The 23,062-nt window shown below is 40.1% G+C and overlaps 2 protein-coding genes across 5 annotated transcripts in view; one reads left to right on the forward strand and one right to left on the reverse strand.

Moving 5' to 3' along the window:
* USP24 (ubiquitin specific peptidase 24) overlaps positions 1-18,454 on the reverse strand; it is a 136,122-nt gene extending 117,668 nt beyond the window's left edge. For all 4 annotated transcript variants that reach the window (XM_079105565.1, XM_079105566.1, XM_079105567.1 and 1 more), the window contains exon 1: positions 17,996-18,454. In XM_079105565.1, coding sequence (XP_078961691.1) covers positions 17,996-18,316 — 321 coding nt within the window. In that variant the 5' untranslated portion in view covers positions 18,317-18,454. The remainder of the gene's footprint in view (positions 1-17,995) is intronic.
* On the forward strand, positions 18,315-20,775 carry LOC306640898 (uncharacterized protein; the record flags this gene model as incomplete). The annotated part of the gene is made up of 2 exons (XM_079105634.1): positions 18,315-19,440; positions 19,653-20,775. One exon carries the CDS (start codon positions 18,315-18,317, stop codon positions 19,161-19,163), a length of 849 nt encoding a protein of 282 aa, XP_078961760.1. The 3' UTR covers positions 19,164-19,440; positions 19,653-20,775.
* Positions 20,776-23,062: the final 2,287 nt, after the last annotated feature.

A 23,062-nucleotide genomic window follows, 5' to 3' on the forward strand; every position in this document is an offset into this window, starting at 1 on the left:
AATAGTAGTGCCTGGTTTGTGGGAGTAATACTGAGATCAAGGAGAACCCCTATAGCCTGAAGACAACAGTAAACAGAAGCCAGACCCGATTCGAGCTTCAGGTGAAAGCTTCTGTCTTTGCTAGACTGTAACTTTGGGGCCTTAAAGGTACGTCAGATGTCAATGTCCACAAAGAAGTAACTCAGAATTTCCTCTCTGACCTGTTTATTCTCTAATATTTCCAATATCTGAAATAGTGTTATCTTGCCTACCAGTTGGTCACACCATGCCACAATGATTCTATCTCTGAAATTTCTCCTCAACAGTCTCACTTGGCCAAACACTGCTTTAGTTGAACTTCAACATGTGTGGCTTGGATTGCTGCAACACTCTCAACTGCCCGACCTGTGCTTCTCCTGACAAATTGCCACTAGAGTGATCTTCCTTAAAAAACAAACACACACACACACACACACACACACACACACACACACACACACACCTGACCCTATCACCCACCTGTTCAGAAACCTCCATTTGCTCCCAGCTACCTATCAGTACCTAGAGAATAAAAACAAGCTTTTGCACTGGCATGCAGGGTCCTTCCCCTCCTGCCACACCTCCACACACTCATCTACCACCTTCCTTCAGTTATATGACTCTCTCAGTCCCCTGCATACACAGATCCTGGCATGAAACCATGCAAAGCTGAATGCTTACAAGGCCCTTTTCTCAGCCTAATAAATTCCTACTTCTTCAAAACCAGTTCAAGTACAATCTCTTCAGCAAAATTTTCAAGATTCCTTCAAGCAAAGTAAGATATTCTGTCTTCTATTTTTATACAAATTCTCACTATTTTCCAGAGGCTGTGAACACACTTATGAATAAGACAAACACATTCTGCCTTCAGAGCTTGGAAATACCCTATCAGGAAAGAAAACAAATAGGAAATTACAACTTCTTATAAGCAAGATGCTATTCTAAAAGTGCTATGAAAGAACATAAGGGTATCTATTCAGTATTTAAAAAGAAAATTCTGTCACATATTACGACATGAACACAGCTTGACGATGTCACACGAAATGAAATTAGCCAGTCACAAAAGCACAAAATACTGTATGATTCCACTTATATGAGGTATTTAAAGTAGACAAACTCAAGGAAACAGGAAGGTGGTTGTCAGGATGTGGAGTTAGTGGTAAATGAGATGTTTAATGGATACAGAGTTTCAGATTTTTGCAAGAGAAAAAACTTCTAGAAAACCGTTTCACAACAAGGTGAATAAATTCAATGCTACTAAAGGTTAAGAAGATAAACTATGTGTTTTATCACAATTAAGGAAAAAAGGGTCAAAGGAAGCTAGTACATGAAATGATATTTAAGCCAAATCCCAAGGAAAGGAAATATGCAACTTCTTCACCACAACATGTACAGGGCGTACAGAAGGGGGTTAATTCTCAGTTCTCAGCTCGCCTGACTCATCAGAAACATTTAACACAGTTAAAGAGTCCTCATCCTTGAAAGACTACCTTTACTTGGTTTCCAGACAGCGCCCTTACCTGTCCTCCCCACTCTATCCACTCCTCAGGCTCCTTTGCTGGGCCCTCATTTCCAGTGTCTAAACACTGGAGAACCTTCAAGGTCAGACCCTTTCTCTATTTCACCTAACTTCCCTACTGACAAGCTCATGGAGTCTACTCTAATGTAGTGTTTTTGACCTGGTTTTCATTGTCACCTTCCCAAAGAGTCCTTTTAGACATTTTTTTCTCTCTGATGGCCATGAAATTAAGGAGTAAGGAATAAGACAGTGTTGGACAAGGTTGAGCTCTGGCGTAATTCATTGCAATATCTAAGATTTTTTTTTACCCTCCCTCAAGAACCAATTTTGCCCCCCTTAGTAGTGACATTACCCATGCTAAAAATGTGTGATCAATTGGTTTTAGAAACTATCTCTAAGCTGAAGGATTCACATTTTACTTCTAGTGTAGACCTCTTCTTCGGACTCCAGGCATATATCCAACTCCCTTTTTGACAGCTGCATTTAGGATATCTAAGAGGCCTCTTAAATTAACATGCCCCAAAACAAACTCCTAATCTTTCCTACCAGATCACGTTATCTCCCTGTTTAAAACCTCCAGTGCCTTCCTCATTCTAACCAAAAGTTATCAGCAGTTAAGGAACTGACTGCCCCGCTCCATCATTGAATTCCAACGATCTTGTTTCCCTGTTGCTCTTGAAGCATGCCAGCTCTGCTCCTATCTAGGTCCTTGCAGTAGGCGTTCCTTCCACTTAAAGCAGAAATTGACCAAGTACTGTCTACTGCCTGGTATTCTTTTTTTTTTTTTTTTTAATAAAGTATTAGGGAACACAGACCTACTCATTTGTTTACATATCATCTATGGCTATTTTCACATGACAGCAGCACAGTTGAATTGCTGTAAGACTACATGGCCCACTGAGCCTCTACAGACAGGTTTGCCAACATCTAATTTAAGAGCACACTTCCCTCCTACAACGTACCTTCTTCAGGCCTTTGTTCAGACATGACTTTCTCAGTGGAGCCTTCTCTGAATAATCTATTTAAAAAACACCCCTGGTCACACCACCCACTCAGGTTAGCATACTCTTCCTTCTTTCCTGCTTGATTCTTTCCATAGTACTTATAAACATGTGACAGCCTACTTTTTACTTACCTGGTTTCTTGTCTGTCTCCCTCACTAGGATATAAGCTCCATGGAGGCAAACCTTTTGCTTGTTGTGTAATCTGTACTAGTCTCTGACACAGAGCAGGTGCTCAATAAACATCTGGTGAATGAATGAGTGAATGTTAAACACAGAATGAAAACGACGGGGAAGAGATCTCAGCACAGAGAACCACATGCTCAGGTCCTACAGAGAATGTGGATGTTTTAAGGCACTTACTTCTATCCCCATAACATTAAATACTAAAATTTTATTAAACTTCATTTATTTACAAGTTTGGTTTCCCAATTAGATTACTCTATCAATGAGAGGAGCTGTAATTATCTATTCTATTCCAATGTCTACACTTTTATTTGATACCTAAAGCCCTTGTACAACATCTCTAGTAATATCCCAGAACCTCTGCTTAAAGAGATCTAGTGACTGAGCACTTAGGTCATTCTGTGACTGTTCGTTCCCTTTTACTGCAGATCAAAAGTTCAACTGAAATCTGCCTCCAAGTCATTCTGGTTAATACCTACCTGACCACAGTTAGATGAATGTTATTCTGTGAACCTTCACTTCCTAGTGAAAAAATATCATTTGCTGTGTGCTAACTGCAAAGAGTTTTGTGAACACTGAATAAAACAATGTATGTGAAAATGCTCTGTAAACTTAACTTCAAACAAACAAAAGTAAAGTGCTCCTGTGGTTATCTAAACTGCTCTTTAAAAGGTTATTCTGCACAAATATTTTACTTAAAAGAGTAGAATTTCAATGAAAGCATTTCTGAAAACATCTTTTTAAAAAGATACTTCACGTTCTCTCAAGAAATGTTCTTTCCCACATTTTTAAATTAATGCATTCTAGTTGTACATACTGATGGGAGCTGTTGTTACATACTGGTACATGCACACAATATACAACAGAACAATATGATTTGGCCACTATCACTCCTCAGCACTTCCCCCTTGCCTCTCCACTTCCCAAAACCCATTGGTCCCTTTCTTCTACTGATCTCCCTTTGATTTTCAGGAGACCCCCACCACTACACACACACCCCTTTTTCTTTTTCTTCTTTTGTCTCCACTAAGCAGTATGTTCTAACTTGCCTTAACCTTATAGCCATAGAATAACTGATCAAGCTTAACAAGAACATCCAAAGTGAAAGCATGGAGGATGAAGGTGGGGAAATGAAAGGGAAAGAAAGCAAGGCACTAAAGTTTTTGTGTGTGGAAAGAACACAGAACTGAAAGTCAAGGAATGTGGGTTTAAGTCCCATCATTAGCTGGGCAGTTTAGATCGAGGTTTCTGAACCATGCCTGCTGACATTTTAGGCTGGATAACTGTTGAGGGGACTGTCCTGTACATTACAGGACGTATAGCAGCATCCCTAGTTTCTACCTACTAGGTAGCAGTAGTATCCCTTTAGTTGTGACAATCAAAAAGATCTCCAGACACTGCCAGATGCAAGACTTTGTATCATCATACCTCAATTTCATCTTTAAAATGAAAATGTTTACCTATATAGCAAAGATCCAGTCTGGCTCTAAAAACGCTAAAATTCTATAAAAAATAAAAATAAAGATTATTTAAAACGCAATCTTAAGCCAGGTGCAGTGGCTCATCTCTTTAAATCCAGCAACTCAAGAGGCCAAAGCAGGAGAATCGCAAGATCGAGGCCAGCCTGGACAATTTAGAAAGATCTTGTCTCAATGTAAAATTTTAAAAAGGGCAGGGATGTAGCTCAGTGGTACAGGGCCTCTGGGTTCCACCCCCAGTACTGCACCAAAAAAATGAATAAATAAATAAATAAATTTAAATCTTACTAAGGGAAAACAAATCATAAAATGAAAGAAGTTAATATTTTTGTTCAGTTTTCCTTACTACCCTATCAGGAAACAATACTTCCTTGTTTATTTACAATGACTCAATCATAATTTTAAAAAAAGACAATAAGAAAATTGGGTTAAACTTCTCAACAATGTCAATGTCTAGACTAAAAAGATACATCACTATAGAATACAGATTAAAGAAACATGATAATCAAATGCAACACATAATCTTTGATCCAATCCTGGATTATTTTTTAAAAAGGCAATAGGGAATATTTTTAATACAAGTAGAAAAATCTAAATATGAACTAATTAATAAATATTTATTGCATTAACGTGAAATTCCCTTGGTGAGAAAATAGGACTGTAGTTTTGCAGAAAAACATCTTTGTCCTTAGAGGGTACATCCTGAAATATTTAGGAATCAAATGTCATAATGTTTGCATCTTATTTTATTTTCAAAAGTTTCAGGAGAAAAGTGTGTCTTTGAAGACACAGGAAAGAAAGAAATATGACAGAAAGTCTCTTAAGTGTTGAATCAAGGGAAAGGGTATGCAAGTATTCATTGTATTTTTTTCCCCCCAACTTTTCAGTAGGATGGAAATGATTCAAGATAAAAACTTGGGGAAAATACATCTAACATATAAATCAAATTATACCGACTTTGGATTTGCAGCTGGCTATTTCTAAACACTTTACTTAGTACTTTTATCCAATTCTCTTCACTCTGTCAGAATCTCCTTCTACAGCCAGAGACCTTATAGGGACCAGGGATTCTAAAAAAGGCAACACAAGTAATCTCATCTGGGGCTGGCCCTCCCTTCCAACTCTTCAGGAAGGAAATACTATGACCTCCTTGAAAGTAGGGCTGTACGTTGGTTCTCCCAGGTCAGACAAGAGCCAAAGACATTTAAGTATTTGTTCAGTATTGAACTAATGGTTATTATACCCCTATAATAATTTTCCTCCTCCTACTCCCCCCCACACCTTTTTATATTGGGGTAAGAAAAGAGAAGGGGGAAATCAAGTGTGTCAACAGCTTTACTTCAAAATACACTCTCTGGATTAATAGTAACATCAATAATCATTATTTTAGAGATAAATGAAACAACAAATATGGCAATCTAAAACAAAAGCAACACTAAAATTCATTCCTGTTTTAATTAGAAATGACAATTTGGCAAATTATTTTCTTCTTACTGAACCAGAGCTCAACTAAGTCAGGCAACAAAGCTGTATAGAAACAGACTGGTAAACAGTCCTACTAAAAACTAAAAAAGGATTCATTCATTTGACTTGTAAGTGTCTATTATGTTCTTTCTTGTGTGCAATATTTTTCTGTGAGCTAAAGAAAACACATAAAGCAAAGGGAAGGGTATAGAATAACTAAGCTCAAATTTAATGTGTTATGTCCAGAATTGAGTCAATTATAAAGACAATGGCAATAATTGTTTTAAAGTGCCTTTCCACAAATTTTAATGCTGAACATCACAACAGAAATATGTTAATAGACTACCAAAAAAGAAGTTACCTTCAACCTGCAGTGTAAGGTTTTAGGCAAGATTAGCTTTAAGATTAGCTTTTTGTACATTTGATATACAAATGGAAGAAATATTGTTTCTCAATGATGATGCAAACTAAATATTTACCAGAACTGACTCATCCATTTAACTTAGCACCTCCTATGTCAAGTGCTACCTTGGACTTTATGGAAAACACAGGTAACCAGACCAAGCCCTCAAAGGAATTAAATTCAGTAAGATGACAAAGAGCAGAACAGAATCAATACAATGGAATAAAGGCTAGTAATGTAAGGGTTTCTACTCAAATTCAACAAGGGACTTCTAACTAGGAGGAGGGGAGAACAAATGGGAGGTAAAATAATGGGAAGGTTACGCTCCATCAAGCCCCAAGAGAAAAACAGGAGCAAAGTGATTAACGGTACACACGGCATGTCAGCCCTTAGAGTCGAAGGGGACTTGCAGGATTGAAATAAGGAGATGTTCCTAACCCATCCCTGCCAATGCAAGTATGTGTTAAAGCTACTTTGTAGAGAAAGGATAAAATGCAGGATCAAGTTGATGCCACACAGAGCTATGGATCAACTCCTAGGGTCCAACATGGCAAGGGTTGGGGAAAGAGGAGGGCATGCCAAATAGGAAAAGGGGCACATGCACAGATATGGACTCATAAAAGGATTTGCCATATTTTAAGGCTAGTTTTTAGAAGTGTTCTCCAAGGGTTCATCGATACATACTGTTTTATTTCTGCACTCATTAAAATATACATCTAGGCCAAGTGTTGGTTTTAATATAATAACTTTAAAGATGTTTAATTTCAAACCTGCAAGTGTATAATATACCCCAGATGGTATTTGTGAAAATGACTGTGTTTAATACGTAGAGAACAAAAAGGCAATTATAAGGAAACAAAGTGTATGTCATGTCTGAAACAATTATTAAATTAGGATATTTGTACACTAACTCGCAAAGCATATTTTCAAGCACTCAATACCCATGTCAAACTGTGCACAGACTCATGCAGTGAGTGGGGTAGTTGTCCAGGGACGCTAAGTGGACAGCCTGACCCAGCACTTTACGGGTGATGGCAGCTGCCCTGCCTCCTCACCTCTACCACCCTCATGAGCTTATGAACAACTGGAAAGGTAAAAAAATGATGAATGAGAAAGGGGGAGGATTCAGCGGCAACTATGCCCCCCTAACTCAAACTACAGCTAGCAAAGGAATGGTGATGACTAAAATACACAAAGTTTCTGAGGAAGGATATATTAAAAATGACCTTCAGTCAAAGACTTCCTCAGGTCAGAAAGAAGGGGTGGAAAAGTAAACAAAACACATCTGGAAGGCAGAAGGCTGGATTTCCCTTGCTGACTTTGCTAATAAGCCAAGAGTCAAGACCCTCAGCACGGACTAACAAGACTTAACACCCCAAGATGCCATGGTCTCTTCCAGCTCTGAAACAAATCTTTAATTTTAATCCTTAAAGTTAGAACTTTTTGTTTACTGGACAAAGGAGAGGAAATGGCTGGAAATATTATCACTTTGCAGGTAAATTTTTTTGTCTATATAGTATATCTTACCGAGTAGCTTTAATATCCTCCCAGATTATAATCACTATGAACTGGGTGAATCCAAGGTCACTTTGCATCATTTCTGAACTTTGATTCTTCTTAACAAATGCTTAGAATTCTTTTTCCACAGACACATTTCAAACACATAAAATTCAGAGTAATGAAAAGTAAACAGAACTTGCTTGTTATCAGCTAAAGATGTCAATACATTTGACATCTTTACATGCATGTGTGTATGTGTGTGTGTGTGTGTGTGTGTGTGTGTGTGTATCTCTATATAAAATGAATCAATTGTTTTTATTGTACAAAATATAAATATTTGGCTGGGATAATTTAAACACTGAGATTCAACAATACTGGTTGCCCAACAGATATGTGACATTTTCTCAATATACTTTGTCACTTTAGGGAAATAAAGGAGGATCTGTTACCACTGTAATTCATCAAAACATTTAAAAATGAGGGCCATATCATGAGAAGAAAATTTCACAAAATGAAAATTACTATCATTTTCAAAGTATTACTTTAGCACAGTCCAATATAGAGTTGACCACAAAAGACAAAATAAACTAATAATAAACTAAGGATTCCTAATGTTACTAATCCCAGACGATTTCCATTTACAGAGTTGCTGCCATTTCCATCATCTGAAGTCTTTCAAAAATTTCCAAGATTCCTCTAGCTTTAAAATAACTGTATATTTTTTTTAATTATCAAAAGTTACAAGAGATTTTTAGCCTAAAATAAGACTAGTTTCTAGAGTACTTTCCTATTCTGGGAAAAGCTTATACAGTTACACTTTTACAAGAACAACAACAAAAACCCCAAAACTTCATTGAAATGGCTAGCACCATTATTAAAAGAGAGGTTGAGAGAATATCAACTTATAAATATTAAATATCTAACAGCAAATAATTACTAATTCTAGACATTTCACATCACTAAAAAAAAAATACTACTTGGAAAAAATCATCACTTGGTTTCTTGGCAATGGACACCACTTTAGATCAAATTACATTACAAAAAATTCTTGAGGCACTACCCACATTTCTGATAGACTATTTCACATTTAACCCACAACTTTTCAAGGGTTCTAGTTACCGAAATCAAATACTATAATTAGATTTAGGGCAAAAGAAAACTACCAGCCTCAAGGCTACAAAAGGAAAAGGACGCATCTGATTTGCCCATCAGTGCATTTACTCTGTACATCTACCTCAGTGCCCAGCACACAGTAAGTTCTCAATAAAAAATAAAAATAAAAAAAAAAAATGAATGGCTAGTTTGTTAAACAGGCGATTAACTATTCTGATGCTCTGAAGTTTTCAGTATACTGTTGTTACTACTGGAATTTGATCTAAACCATTACTCGATATAAATCTAGAGTTTTTATTTGGGAACTCTTTAATTTTCCTTTAATAAAGATAACAGAAATAATTGTCCCAAAATGTTCAAACAGACATGAAAGGAAGAGTCAAGTGAGTAGAATTCTTGAAAACAACAGATTGATTGTGGGCGGGGGTGGGGGGGGGGCTAACAAGAGCCCAACAACACCACTGTAAGGCCACTGCAGGTCACGGGAACACAGGTACCAAGGGAAGGCTGTGGTCAGCCTAGTGTACATCTGTATTGGACCAAACAAAAACAAAACCTCTAAAGAGAGATGTTTTCAAAACAGAGTCTCAGATCTCTGGGAGTTTTCAAAGGTTGGAAGATAAACCAAAGGTCAATCAAAACACACTGCAGTCATATATAACAAGGTAAAATGCTGTGAGATATTGGGGAGGCAAGGGGGAGCACACAGCATAAACAGGAAGTTAGAAGAACTAACTAAAAGTGCCCTTAGATTACACTGTGACTCAAATTTGCCAAGTCCTGCTAAATCACAACTTCTCAGTTTTCTTAGTCAGAAATACCTAGACACTATTAAATAACGCTGGGCACGGTGGTATACACCTGTACTTCCAGCAACTCAGGAGGTTAAGGCAAGAGGATTGCAAGTCCAAGGTCAAATTAAGCAAACTTAAGTAAGGCCATGTCTCAAAAAGACTAGGGATGTAGTTCAATTTTAAAGTGCCCCTGGCTTCAATCCCGAGCACCAAAAAACAAACTATAAAATAACTAGATAATCAAATATGAATTCTAGATTTCTAAAAGAAAACTCCCAAATATGTACTAGGAAGCAGTAAACTCTTTCCCCCATGCTTCAGTTAGACTAATAAATAAATAAATCTTAATAATTTTCCTCACCAACAACTTCAAGTAATTTTGAAGTCTATGCAAAATCTAAGAATTATGCAATATTGTCTTTTTAACTACTCCCATTTTAATAGGCAACCACATGAATCTGTGGTTATTTAATACGTATTTAACAAAGCTTATACTATTTCTTAAAAACTCATAAGAAAGCTTTTAAAATTCATAAGAATGTAGTTTCATCATGCCAAAATAACAGTATTAATATTTTTAACATCAGTTTATTTTAAACCATATACATATGACTGGTCCCATAGTTTTTAATTTCTCAAAAGGGTTAATGAAAAAAATGAGCCACAATCTAAAATGCCCACTTTATAGAGGAGAAAACTGAGGATCAGAAAGTTAAATTGACTTGCCCCATAACACAGCTAGCAAGCAACAGAACCCTGAACAGAGTCTCCCAAATCCCTGGCATACTATTCCTTCAAATACCATTTGACTTTTTGTTTCATTCAAGATTCTGTTGCCACCCATCCACTTGGTCATCTCTCTACTCAAACAAAAGCCAGGAGTACAAGAGAAAAAAAGATAAAAGAAATAATTCTGTGTCTCAAGTCTACTGGGAAGATACTTACATACCTTTTGTTAAACCTAAATGGCATCATTGTTTTAATCAGTGTATATGCAAAATGCAGTGGGGAAATGTAGTCCTGTGAGATAAGTGTTCCTTAAAGAGAAGTGGCACTTGTGTTAACCCTGAAGAATGAATCAGCCTTAGCCAGGTGGGTAAGAAGCCGAGGAGAGAAGCAAGACTGGAGAAGTGACTGCATCTAACCTGCAAGGGGGAGTACAGAACAGGAAGGTGGGAGATGAGGCCAGATAGGTTAGAGACCCTAAAGTAGAGTTCATATTTTACCTATAGGAGATATGGAACCAAACATCTGTGATCAAAAGTCATGCCATGTTAAAGTTTGTGTTTTCAGGAGATCACTCTGGGGTCACTGAGTTGCACACAGAAAGACTAAAAAAAATGGACATGAACAAAACCAGAGGAGTCTGGGAAGGGGCAGGAAAGCTACTTAGGGTAAGAATTGGAAGGTAGTTCAGGAAGTAAAAGAGGAGTCTAGAATAACTGAGACAAATGACAGTGGGGGCTGCCATTTACAGTATAGAATATCTTCATATTTTCTAGGAGCTGAAATACATTTTAAATCACTACTTAAATGCTTCACTATAGATTTTCAAGCACAGGTTTCAAAACAACTCAATTTTCAACCCAAATTGACAATACAGAGTGAGAAATGGAAAAGAGAAAAAGCAAAAGAAATGTTGACCTGTTCATGAAAAGCTGGGATCTAAAAGCACACTAAGCAGAAACCAGTCTTGGCAACAAAATATCCAACCAACAAGCCTTTCTGGAAAAGACTAACAGCAGGAAAAAAAAAAAAAAAAAAAAAAAGACTAATAGCATTTTGGAAACCTACTGATAAAGAATGCAATTAATCACGCTGTTTATTAAATTACTGCTTTATAAGATACTTTTCACAATTCAATAACTGGATAGATACTACAGGAAGGGCCAATGTGTTGGAATAATGAAGCTTAATTCTGACTGTTGAGCACCTGAGGAACTACTTATCTCTAAGAGGACAATAAGTCTTCCATTGGGTCCTAAAGATCGCTGCCCCAGGGCTGAGGCATTCTCATTTCTGAAAGGACTACCACAATAAAATTTTGCCTTGGGCTGGGGTTGTGGCTCAGTGGTGGAGCGTTCGCCTAGCATATGTAAGGCACTAGGTTCCATTCTCAGACCACATATAAATAAATGAATAAAATAAAGGTCTATAAAAAAAAAAAAAAGGGACTGGATTTGTGATGGTTAATTTTGAAAAAAAAAAAAAATTGCCTTAATTATGTTTGCTCTTTCCTTCGGAACAAATAAAAACAATTCAATTCTACAGTTATATATTCCTTTAGCTGGCTTAAGGTAAGCATCTCTACAAGTCGATTCTATTTCCTTCACACTCAATACACACACATAAGGAGAAATAAAAAACGTAAGCCATAATGGTAGAAGCCAGATTTCTCACTGTTGGACAAAGAAGTAAACCTGAAAACAACACAAAAACAAAATGGTTATAAAAATACTTTGCCAAAAACTCGCCATGGACATTGTCACCTACTATCAATATGAACTAACAAAAAAAGTTTATAAGTCAATTGTGACTGAAATTCATGACACTACTAAACAATAAAAATTCCCTCAATAAATATGAAAATGAGAAATACAGGATTAAAGAAACTAAAACTCCCTACAGGAAGGGGAGGAAAAAGAGAAAAAACACATTTACTCTTCTGAAAATGAAGCTCAACTTTCTTAATGGTCTTCTCAGACTGAACTATCCCCATATTTGAATTCTCTAGGTGTCTGAAGCTTGTTTCTTTATGCATCCAAAGTTCTGTTTTTTAAAAAACTAAAACCTTGCTAAAATATATTACACATTCCTGACCCTTCTTAAACAGAGCACAGTGTAACGTTTTCTTGGTTGTGACATCCTTAAAAATACAGTTATCCTCCAAGGGCTACCACACACAAAAAGCTGTTTCGAACCTATACAAATCAGCTAGCCTGCTTTAAAGGTTTCCAGACTCCTTTATCTCTGAGCTACTACTGTCATTTCTTAATACTGCCAAAGATGCCTGCCTCTAAGAGCTCATCACCTCATGTTTGGACTACCACAAAGCCCTTCTAATTTGACAGGAAACCTACTATTAAAATTTATTTGAACTGTCTTTACAAATAAAAGTTTAAAAAATTAGCAGAGCTCTATGGAGCAAGACTGTAATCCCAGAAACTCCAGAGGCTGAGGCAGGAGGATCTCAAGTTCAAGGTTGCCTCAATTTAGGGAGACTGTGTGTCACCACAAAAAATAAAGAAGGCTGGGAATGTAGCTAAGTGGCAAAGCACCCTGGGTTCAATCCCCATTACCACAAAATACATATAGATAAATGAAGTTCAAACAGAAACAAGTAAAATGCATTACATTACATTTATGGGGGTATTTGAAATGATTATTTATTTACATTTTACTTATTTCTCTTTGGTATTCCAAGTATGAAAAGCTTCCTGGAAAACTGAACTCTAGATTTGAAGGATTCTACTAGATCTTTTTAATACTTTCTCTCCTTTTTTTCTTTTTAATACTTTCTTATTAAAAAAATGAAAAACTTTAACTTTCACATTCAGAATCAAATGAATGTCCTTTGCTTTCTGGGCAGTGGTCATACACATATGTAAGTACATGCACATGTTTTCCTATTATCTTCTCAGAATATTAAGACATTACAATATTTACTTTTCCAGCATTGAAAATGGTTTCAAAATTTAGGCTTCCAATATTATGCTATATAAAGCTATCACAATCTACAATGATTTCACTAGAATCAAGCACTTAAGGCATACAAAAGGTACTTCCTTCATTACCTTCATTCTAAAAGCAAATAATCAGGTAATTACAAGGTGAGAATTCAACCCTTAAATGAACTCACAGTCCTAATTCCCAAAGGAGATACATATAACAATCACGGAGAAATTCTTATTTCAAAAACTAGTTATGTTGATTTTTTTTTTTTTTTTTTTTTTGGTACTAGGGATTGAACCCAGAGGCACTTAACCACAGCCACATCCCGGCCCTTTTTATTTTGAGACAGGGTCTCGCTAAATTGCTGAGGCTGGCTTTGAACTTTCTATCTTCCTGCCTCAGCCTCGTAAACTGCTGGGATTACAGGTGTGAGTCATTATGTCCAGCTGTTAATTCATCTTTCAGATTTCCTATTTTTTTTTTTTTTTACCTACTTTCAAATGAGTTGAGGAATTATTATTATTTTTTTTACTCAAAGCCTTTAAACAGAGCCAGGCACATGCCTGTAATCCTAGCAACTTGGGAGGCTGAGACAGGAGGATTGCAAATTCAAGGTCAGCCTCAGCAACTTAGTAAGACTGTCTCAAAATAAAAGGCTGGGGAATGTAGATCAGTGGTAAATTGCTCCTGGGTTAAATCCCCGGTACCAAAACAAACAAATAAACAAACAAAACCCTTTAAATATTTTTTTTTAATTTACTAAATCATAGTAAATTACAAATGACAGGTTATGTATTCAAATTTCAAATCACTAATGATTAACTAAAATTTGCTCATTTGATGTTTTATCAAATATACTGATTGTTACTAATTTCAGAAGATGAATTTTAATATAAACCTCATATATATATATATATATATATATATATATATATATATATATATATATATATATAACTTCCACTTTCTACCAAAGGGTGGAGGGTAGAAATGGGGTAAGTTGAAGACCTATAAACTTAATGTGATTTAAATTTGTGATATATACATATATATATATACACACACACATACACAAACGCACACACACATATAAACGTATACATATACATGCACAAATAAGGTACGTTTCATAATTATTAAAGTTTTATAAGATTCCCAGGATACCTGCTTCAGATTTCCACTAACACCCTGGCCAGGATTACAAGGACCAATTTCAGGGCTCTGGACAGAAGAACCAGGTGGGTAGGCAGCACTTAGTAGTGGCCAGAGGGGTTTCCATTAGCCACAAGGAAGGAGTGATGAGTTCTGACAGTGGGGCTTTAAGATCAGGAGCAGTTATTTAGAGCAGCTGTGAGGTCTCACTCTTGGTAATAATAGAACAGATTCCTATCTGCCACAGAATGGCCCTGAAGTAATGCTATTCAAAATCAAAATCAGAGAGCTTCTCAAAGTCCAGTTGAGACAGAGAGAGATCAAGAACTATATCAATATTCAACAGTTCTAGTAAGAACCAAACACAGCTTTTCTGTGATGCTTTACTTAATTGGAAGCTATTAAAAAGGTGGCTTTTTATGCAGTTCCATGTGTTTTGTAGATATCTAGGTCTCTCCAAATGCAATCTCCCTGCTCTACTGAAACAGAAATTAACTTCTTTTACTTTTTCAAATTATGATTTTTAAGCCAAATCCTAATTATAGTGTGGCCCTGAATTACTAAACTGATTTCCCTAATTCATATGACCTTGGGAAGTCACCTCTTGTAAAATGAGAGCCTTAGACTAAGATCTACTAGAATGTAAACTCTGTTCTCTTCGACACTATATTCCCTGCCCCTGGGTCATGGAAGGCATTGAATGTTTACTGAATATAAGAATCACTGCTGTTCCCACACTACAAACATAAAATAAACCAAATCATTTCTCAGCATGTGTGGTGCTGGGGATCAAACCCAGGGCCTCATGCATGCTAAGCACACGCTATGCGAGTGAATTGTATTTTTTTCTTTTTAACCAATTAGATTTCATTCTATATATTCTCACACATTTTTAAGAACACACTGAAACTGAAATGTCATACATATAAAAGAGAAATACATATAATTTTAAATAAGGTACTAATTTTTTAGAAATAAAATTTAGCTGACAATCTTCACTCACTTTTTTACCCTTCTCTTTTCTTCTTTTCCTTTAACTCATTACTATATCTTGTTCTTGGCAGCTGATAGGAAAAGCACAGGCCTGAGTTCTAGCCCCACCTCTTCTATTAGCTGACTCTAGAAACAAGCCACTTCCCCTTTGGGGTCTGAAAGGCTGTATTAGTCAAACAAGGGAGCTGAACTAATTATTAATTTCTAATTTTCTGCTCTAAAAAACCTGATTCTCCTTTCTTTCCACCCATTATTCAAGCCCTGATGCCTTGATTAGGTGCTCACCACATCATTTCTAGACTTGCGAAGTAATAGCAAAGCTTGCCTCTTTACCATTTGTCCTTGTTATCTATACTGCTACCAAATAAATTCAGTCCTAAACCATAAGTTGAGCACAGTGGCAAGCACAATGGCTTTTGATGTGAGAGAGACCTGGGTTCAAATCCAAGTTTTGCTATTAACCAAAATAGTAATATTCCACTGAGGATTAATAAAATAAAGCACCTAATACAGAGCTGACCCGCTACAGACATCCATAAACAATTCTATTAGATTTTCCAGAATCAAAAGCCTCAATTTCCTACTCTCTACAGCAAGAATACACAAGCAGCAAAGTGGCAGGCCTGAAGATTTTTTAAACCACAGAAGCAAACTTTGGATTAAATATTCTCACAAGGCTCCCATGTGTCTATCACCCTGTAGGTCTGCCAGGGGCAAGGCAGCCCCAATCACCAGCTCTTTTCCACTCTCAGAAGTAAATAGTGCAGCCTCCGCTAAGTCAAATCTACAGGTCAAGGGGAAAAGAAAAACTGATACTACTTCAAAAAGAGTCTCTAGATTTTACCTGACTGCAAATTCCTCAGTCAGTTATTCACCTGACAAGATGACAAGAGCCAACCCTGTTTTTGTAAGTCTTAAATGTACAGACAGTAAGCTAATGTTAACATACCACCAAGTATTATAATTTAATTTGATTTTTAAGTCACAGGAAATTGTGACCAAAAACTAAAATAAAATCTCTTCCATAACAAGGAAACACTGAACTTTGTAGAACTATGCAAACACCTTCAGAAAAAGCATTGTTTTGCTTCTTGATTTCAAAGCTGGGTCAAAACTGGAAGGGGTGGTAGGGACTGGCAATGAGAAACTAATTTCTTAAAGTGACTTAAGTAGTTGCTTAACAGAAATTTTTTTAAATTCCCAAACTAGAAATAAATCTTTACTTTCACATACTAGTCAATGGCACAGCTGAGTTCTGGGTAACAGGGCCATGGAACAAATGTGTCAATGTCTGAAAACCAAAAAAATCTTGTGCAGAACCTGGGTCTTTTTGAACTGCCTTCTTTTCCCAAGTGCCACCTTCAGCCTGAGCAACTGCTGCAAATGGACATATTACTCAGGAAAAATGCTTTAGAAGACTTAACTCCATTAAAAATTATCCATATTCATTTTTCTGTCTAAAAACATAAGCCCCCTAACTTGATGTCTGTGTTTTTGTGTGGTCAGGTCAAGGAGATCTCCTGGTTCAATGAATCTAACCAAATTTCCTGCCATGAGCTTCCATTTTTCTGCAAAGTAATTAATCGTAAGTACTGCTGCTTCTTATTGTTTTCCCTTATTTTAGTACGAGTCTGTCATCTCCCATGTTCTTTGGTCACATCCCAAATTTAAAAGGCCTAGTTTTCTCCACTCAAGAATCCTGAGCAAGGCCACTAGCTGAGAGTCCCTTCTCAACAGACTCCTCACTCCTATCTCCCGCCCCTCACCCCCGCCCTGCCCCTCTGCGTATCACTCTCCCCTTACCCAGTCTAGTTTCCCCTCATTTCTGACGTTACCTATGACCAGTACTCCCCCTACCCAGGCTGGGTCCCAGTTTCATGATCCAATTTCAGCCCTCGTTTACTGCCTGGTCCCTTCCCAGCTCTCACCCCTGAACATTCTCAGTCCAATCCCCACTACACCCCTTAATACCTACATGACCTTAGTAAAACCGTATTCCTCCAACCCACACCTTATTACAGTTGAGCCTCCTCCCGACTTATCAATTCCTGTCGTTCCTGGCTCCTGCCCAGTCCCTGTTCATTTTAGACCCTGCTCAATGTCCTCTCCTCCCAACCCTTGGCTAAAAACCCCCCAACTAACCCCAACAGCCCTCCTCTGACCCTAGCAAAGACAGGCTACTACTCTGGCTGGCCCATCCCACCTTTTCTCTGACTGAACCGGGTGCTTCACGCAATCCTTCACTGCAACCTGGTGCCACAAAATCTGGGACCCAACCTGGTCTACCAGTACCCATTTCTGACTAGATACGCCAGTCCTTCCGATCTCAGGCTCCAGGCCAATGTCATGCTCCCGTACCGCGGGCGAGCTCTGCACCCTGGTTCCCAGCCGGACCCCAGCCCACTGCGTGGGAGTGCGGAGCCGGAAGCCCAGGAGACCCCTCCCCACCGCGACAGGCTACCCTGCTCCACATCCCGAACTCCCCTTCGGACTCCTCCCCCCGAGTCCCGCTCTCCACCTGACCCCAATTCACCGGCGGCCCGACTGAAGCCGGGGCTCTATTCTCAGTGGGTATACACCCACTCCCACTACAGTCCCCGCCGAATGCTCCCTCCCCACGCAAGCCCGGCGGGGTGTGTCCCCTCCCCACGGGACTCCAGCCCGGCGGCCTCTCCCGCGGGGATCAGGGGCGCCCTCCTCACCTCCGCGTCCACGACCTCGTGGTAGGCGGGCGGGGGGTCGAAGCCGCCCCCGCCTCCGGTGCTCCCGCCGCGGGAGGGGCCGCCGCCGCTATCCCCGCCGCCGTCGCCCCGCGGGACCCCGGCGGGCCCCGGGCTGGGGCCGCCGCCGCTGTCCATGGGCTCGTAGCCGCCGTAGTCGAGGCCCGGCCGCTCGTTGGTGAGCAGCGCCACGGCCTCGTTGATGTCGTTCTTGGCCAGGCGCAAGGCCTTGCGGATGGTGGCGGGGTCCGAAAAGCCCATGCACAGAAGCGTGGTCATGTGCTGCTCCTCCTCCGATTCCATGGCTCGGGCCTCCGGGCCGCGCCGGCCGGCGAGCGGCGAAGCTGCGGGTCCCGGGCCTGGCGGGCCGCGCGGCGCTCCCTCCGCGCCGCCCCCGCGCCCGAGAGGGCCCCTGAGCTCCTGCCCCGCGTGCTTCGCAGCCGCCGGGCCAGGTTGGGTGCGGGCGTGGGCGCCGCGAGCCGAGCCGGGGCGGTGGGGCGCTCAGGCGCGGCGGTGGCCCGGCCCAGCCCTGCGCGCCGCCATGTTGGCCTGCTCCTCCTCCCGGCGCGCGGCCGCGCCTCCGCTCCCGGAAGCGGCACGAGCCGCGGTCGCCCGGCTCTTCCCAGGCGCGGGGTGGCGGAGGCTGTTTGTTGTTGTTGTTGTTTTTAATAAAGGAGCGGAGGGAGGAGCCGCGCCACGGAGCGTGTGGAGGGTGAAACGGCTGCCCGGCGGCCGGCCCAGAGGCGAGGGAGGGTCCGCCGCCGTCGCCTCCGCCCGCCCCTTTCTCCGGCAACAGGTTCCCCCGGGGCGGGAGGGGCCGAAGCGGAGCGCGGCTGGCTGCGCGGAGCGACGCCCGGGTCCCCCGAGCCGGCCGAGCCTCCGCCCCGGCACTCGGAGCCGCCACCAGGCCCCTCCCGGAGCGGCGCGGCCCAAGACGCCCCCATCCCTGAGGCCCCTCGGCCGCCGCGCTAATCCACCTCCGCCCCTCCTCGGAGCGCACCGCAGTCCCGGAGGAAATTCACCCGCGGCGCTGCCGGAACCCGCCTGGCCGCCGACGACCTGCCAGCTCAGACAGCGCACGCCGCCCCCGCGTGCCCTCGGCCCCAGCGCCCGTGGCCCTCCCCGAAGACCCCCAAACCCGTTGAAATGAACCCCCAGTCCTGACGACTTTACCAAACTCTTATACTGAAATCCCCGGAGATGATTCGATTCAGCCGAAATCAAAATCCCAATTCAATGTATGAAAAACTTAAAAACGCAGCCTACATTACCCTCCAGCCGCAGATGCACTGGAACGCGGAACATCTACTCCCATGCTGGTGCTGACCGCCTACCAAGTTTCTACCGCAGTCTTTGGCTCCGGATTGCCTCTTTGGGGAGCACCCTATTCCAGTTTCTATTTTTCAGCATCCTCTCCCCCTCTAAAGGTTTGCTTCCTCTGCTTTCTCATTCCACCTTGAGCATTGGCATTCTGGGGCCATTTTGTTGATCCCCTCCTCATCCTCCCTTCTAACCCCTGACCCTGGCGGTTTTCCCTCTTCCATTTGTTCCAATTCAGGCTTCTCCTAGAGTACTTTCCCAACCTTCTCCCAAGGTCCTGATGCCATTTCATTCTCTCATTACATCCTTAACAATTCAGTTGCACCTGCTAATGCTGTCATCCTGGCTTATTCCTCAACCAGAAGTTGACCTGCTAACCTTTTTCAACCAGTCAAACCACTTTCGGTTTCCAAACCAACATTCACTATCTTCACATACCCCAAACTTCAAGTTAGTGGCAGCACACCCAGAATATTTCCTTGTATTCTCTGTGCTAGCATCTTTTCCCCTAGACCATGAACCCTTCTTGCCTAGAAACTTGCCACCTGCATTTATAAGAACCAGCAATTGAATTTACAGGGTGATTTTATCTCTATACTTTGCATTTAATGGGGTAACAACTGTATTCATTGTTCTTATTAAAAGCTAGTTCATAGACTACAAGACTAGGCCTCATATCCAAAGCAAGTAAAGTCAATTTATTAATGAAAATTACAAAACAAAGCCTCCACCTTCCATTTCTGAACAGATGTACAGAAAGCAGTCTGCTAAAGAAGAACACCTATGATTGGGTTGGGTGACAGAGAAATAAAAATCTATTAAATGTTATCGTTTTGTAGGTACCAATAAAGTTTTAAATATATATGGTGGACCAAGAAAGAAAACATTTAATGCTACCTAATGCAGTCTGTCATAGAGTACATGTCAATGTAATTTACTCAACAAATATGTTCCATTTACCAGGTGCCAGGTACTACTGTTCTTGGCACTCGTGATACAGCAGTGAACAAAAGAGACAAAATTTGATGATGGCAAAGTGAGGATATTCAGTTTTGCCTGTTTTTGAAGTGTTAACTCAGTGACTAAAATGTGGAATGAATTATAAGGGAAGAGAAAGTAACAAGGAGAAAAAAGAAATTGTTTGCCACTAAAACTTGAGATAGAACCTAGGAGGTAATGAGACAGAGCCGGCCAATTCAGATGGCACATAAAAAGACTCATCAACAGTGGCAGGTTTATAGAACATGACAGAGGAAGCTGTGCTTAGCTGAGAAGAGGAGGCAGAGAAGGAAGCAGAGAAAAACAGTCTGTGATAAAAACTGGAAAGGAGCCACAAAAGGCTACAAAAAACAAGGAAGGCCATTTTTAAACCAGATCCTGGAGTGACTGAAAAGCCAGAGTGTCATTTGAGGATGCAAGTAGTAAAATCACACTTTTTTACATGTAAGAAAGCAAGTGAGTACTTTCAATCCTGCTGATTTGGTATATCATGGGTGAGTCCTATGATATGAATATTCATATTTTTCCTTTATATTTTAATTTTTATTGCAATAAAATCCAGAACATGTTAAAAGACTTTAAAAAGGAAGTTTAAATTATATTCAGTTCACATATATCCTTCTCTAGAAAGCTTCTAAAGAAAAAGAAATAGGTCTAGAATTGAGGCATGGTGGACCATCTTGATGAAAGACAAAGATTTCTAATATTAATTAATGATTTTTAAATTATTTATTGAGTGTCTATTTTGAGCCAGGCTAAGCACCAGGGAAAGCCAAACATGCAGAGTTTCTCCCCTTTTGGAACTTACTCTCTATAGGAGAAGATGAACAGTTAAGCAATAATCAAAAATTGAAATAGATTCTTTGATTGGGAAATTTCAGAGTATAAGGGGCTAATTTCTGGCTCTCTGTGGGGGGTATATTGACAAGTCTAGGAAATCTGGAAAGTTTCCCAGAGGAAATGACATTTAAACTATAATGTAACAGAAAATGGGAAAGTCAGGAAAAGGAATATGAGATGGAGAAAATTCCAAAGGATAGGAATAGGATGTGCAAAGGCCCTGTGCGAGTGTAAAGCAATTTAGAGGAATTAAAAGCAGGTGGAGCTACATGCGGTGGCACACACCTGTAATCCCAGCTGCTTGGGAAGCTGAGACAGGAGGATTGCAAGTTCAAAACCAACCTCAGTAACTGCAAGGCACTAAGAAACTCAGTGAGACCCCATCTCTCAATAAAATACAAAATAGGGCTAGGGGTGTGGCTCAATGGTTGAGTGCCCCTGAGTTAAATCCCCAGTACCTCTCCCGCCCTGCAAAAAAGGAGGTGAAGTAGGAGTGGAGTATAGAATTCAAAAGAAGAGCAAAATAGGAAGCTAGAAAGATAGACAGCAGATCCAAGAGGACCACATAAAACTGTGATAAGGAGTTTCATTCTGAGGGAATCAGAAGCTATGAAGAGAAGAGAGGTGATGTTACTTAAATTTTAGAAAGATCAACCTAACTGCAGTGTGGAGAATGTTTTATAAGGGAGGAAGAGTGAAGCTGGATAAGAGACAAAACCAGTTAGTCTTCCTGGGTAACCACTTTCAGAGTTGGGTTTGTTTTCTTTGTCACTCTGTGCTTTAGGTATTTTTTCTATCCTCTCTTCTAGTTCACAAATTCTCTCTTCAGCTCTATCTTATCTGCTGTTAAATCCATTTATTGAGTTCTCAATTCCAGTCATTATGTGTTTAAATTTTATAATTCCACTTTAATTCTTTTTTATGGCTTCCATATCTATGCTGAAACATTGTTACTTAATTTCTTTAACACTAGTCACAACTGTTTTATAGTCTGTCTGATAACTTCCATATCTGGATCTCTCATGGGTCTGTTTCTATAGTCTGATTTTTCTCTTGTCAGTTCTTATATTTTTATAAGCATAGTGTTTGTTTTTGTTAATAGGGTATTGCATGTTAAAAACTATGGAGATCACCTGATGTTCCCTTAGGGGAACATTTACTTTAGCTCTGGCAGGCAGCTAAAAGGGTGATGAACGATTTAATCCAATCAGGGCTTAGGTTTTTTTGTTTTATTTTGTTTTTAATGTGCACCACAGATTATGGGAGAGTAGGTCTATTTTTTGTTGACCAAGGGTTCTTTAGTGTTCCCAACTGTTTCAGTTGTTTATTGCTGTATCTCAAACCACTTTAAACTTGTGGCTTAAAGCAACCGTGGTTTATCATTTCTAGTCATTCTCTGGGCTAGCTGGACAGTTCTCCATTTTGCATAGACTGGGACTACTCTTAGAGCTGCATTCCACTGGGAGATCGGCTGGGACGTTTTCCTGCTCTTCCACATGACTTCTCCTTCCATGTAACGTTATATCCTCCAGAGCTTCTCCGTGTGTCCTCTCTCTCCCTTGGGATAACTTTCACTTAAGCATGGAGGCTGGAACTCAAGAGGGAGGATTCCAAAGCGCAAGTTCCAGTTAACAAGGACATACCAAATCTGTTTGTGTCACCTTTATTAGTGAGGTAATAAAAACAATCACATGGCCAAGCCCAGAGTCAGGAAGGGGACCATCCAAAAGCATAAATACTGGAAGATATGGTTCCTTGGGGGACAACCAATGAAACATTATTGTAGTCAATGAAATATAAAGGTGTTTGCGAGAAAATCTGTTCTTTAGTGGCCCTTGAGCTCCAATTTTTCTCATCTCAGCCTTGCAAGACTGCCCAAAGCTCTGTTCA

This window comes from Sciurus vulgaris (assembly GCF_902686455.1).
Source record: "Sciurus vulgaris genome assembly, chromosome: 1".
NCBI classification, from domain to species: domain Eukaryota; kingdom Metazoa; phylum Chordata; class Mammalia; order Rodentia; family Sciuridae; genus Sciurus; species Sciurus vulgaris.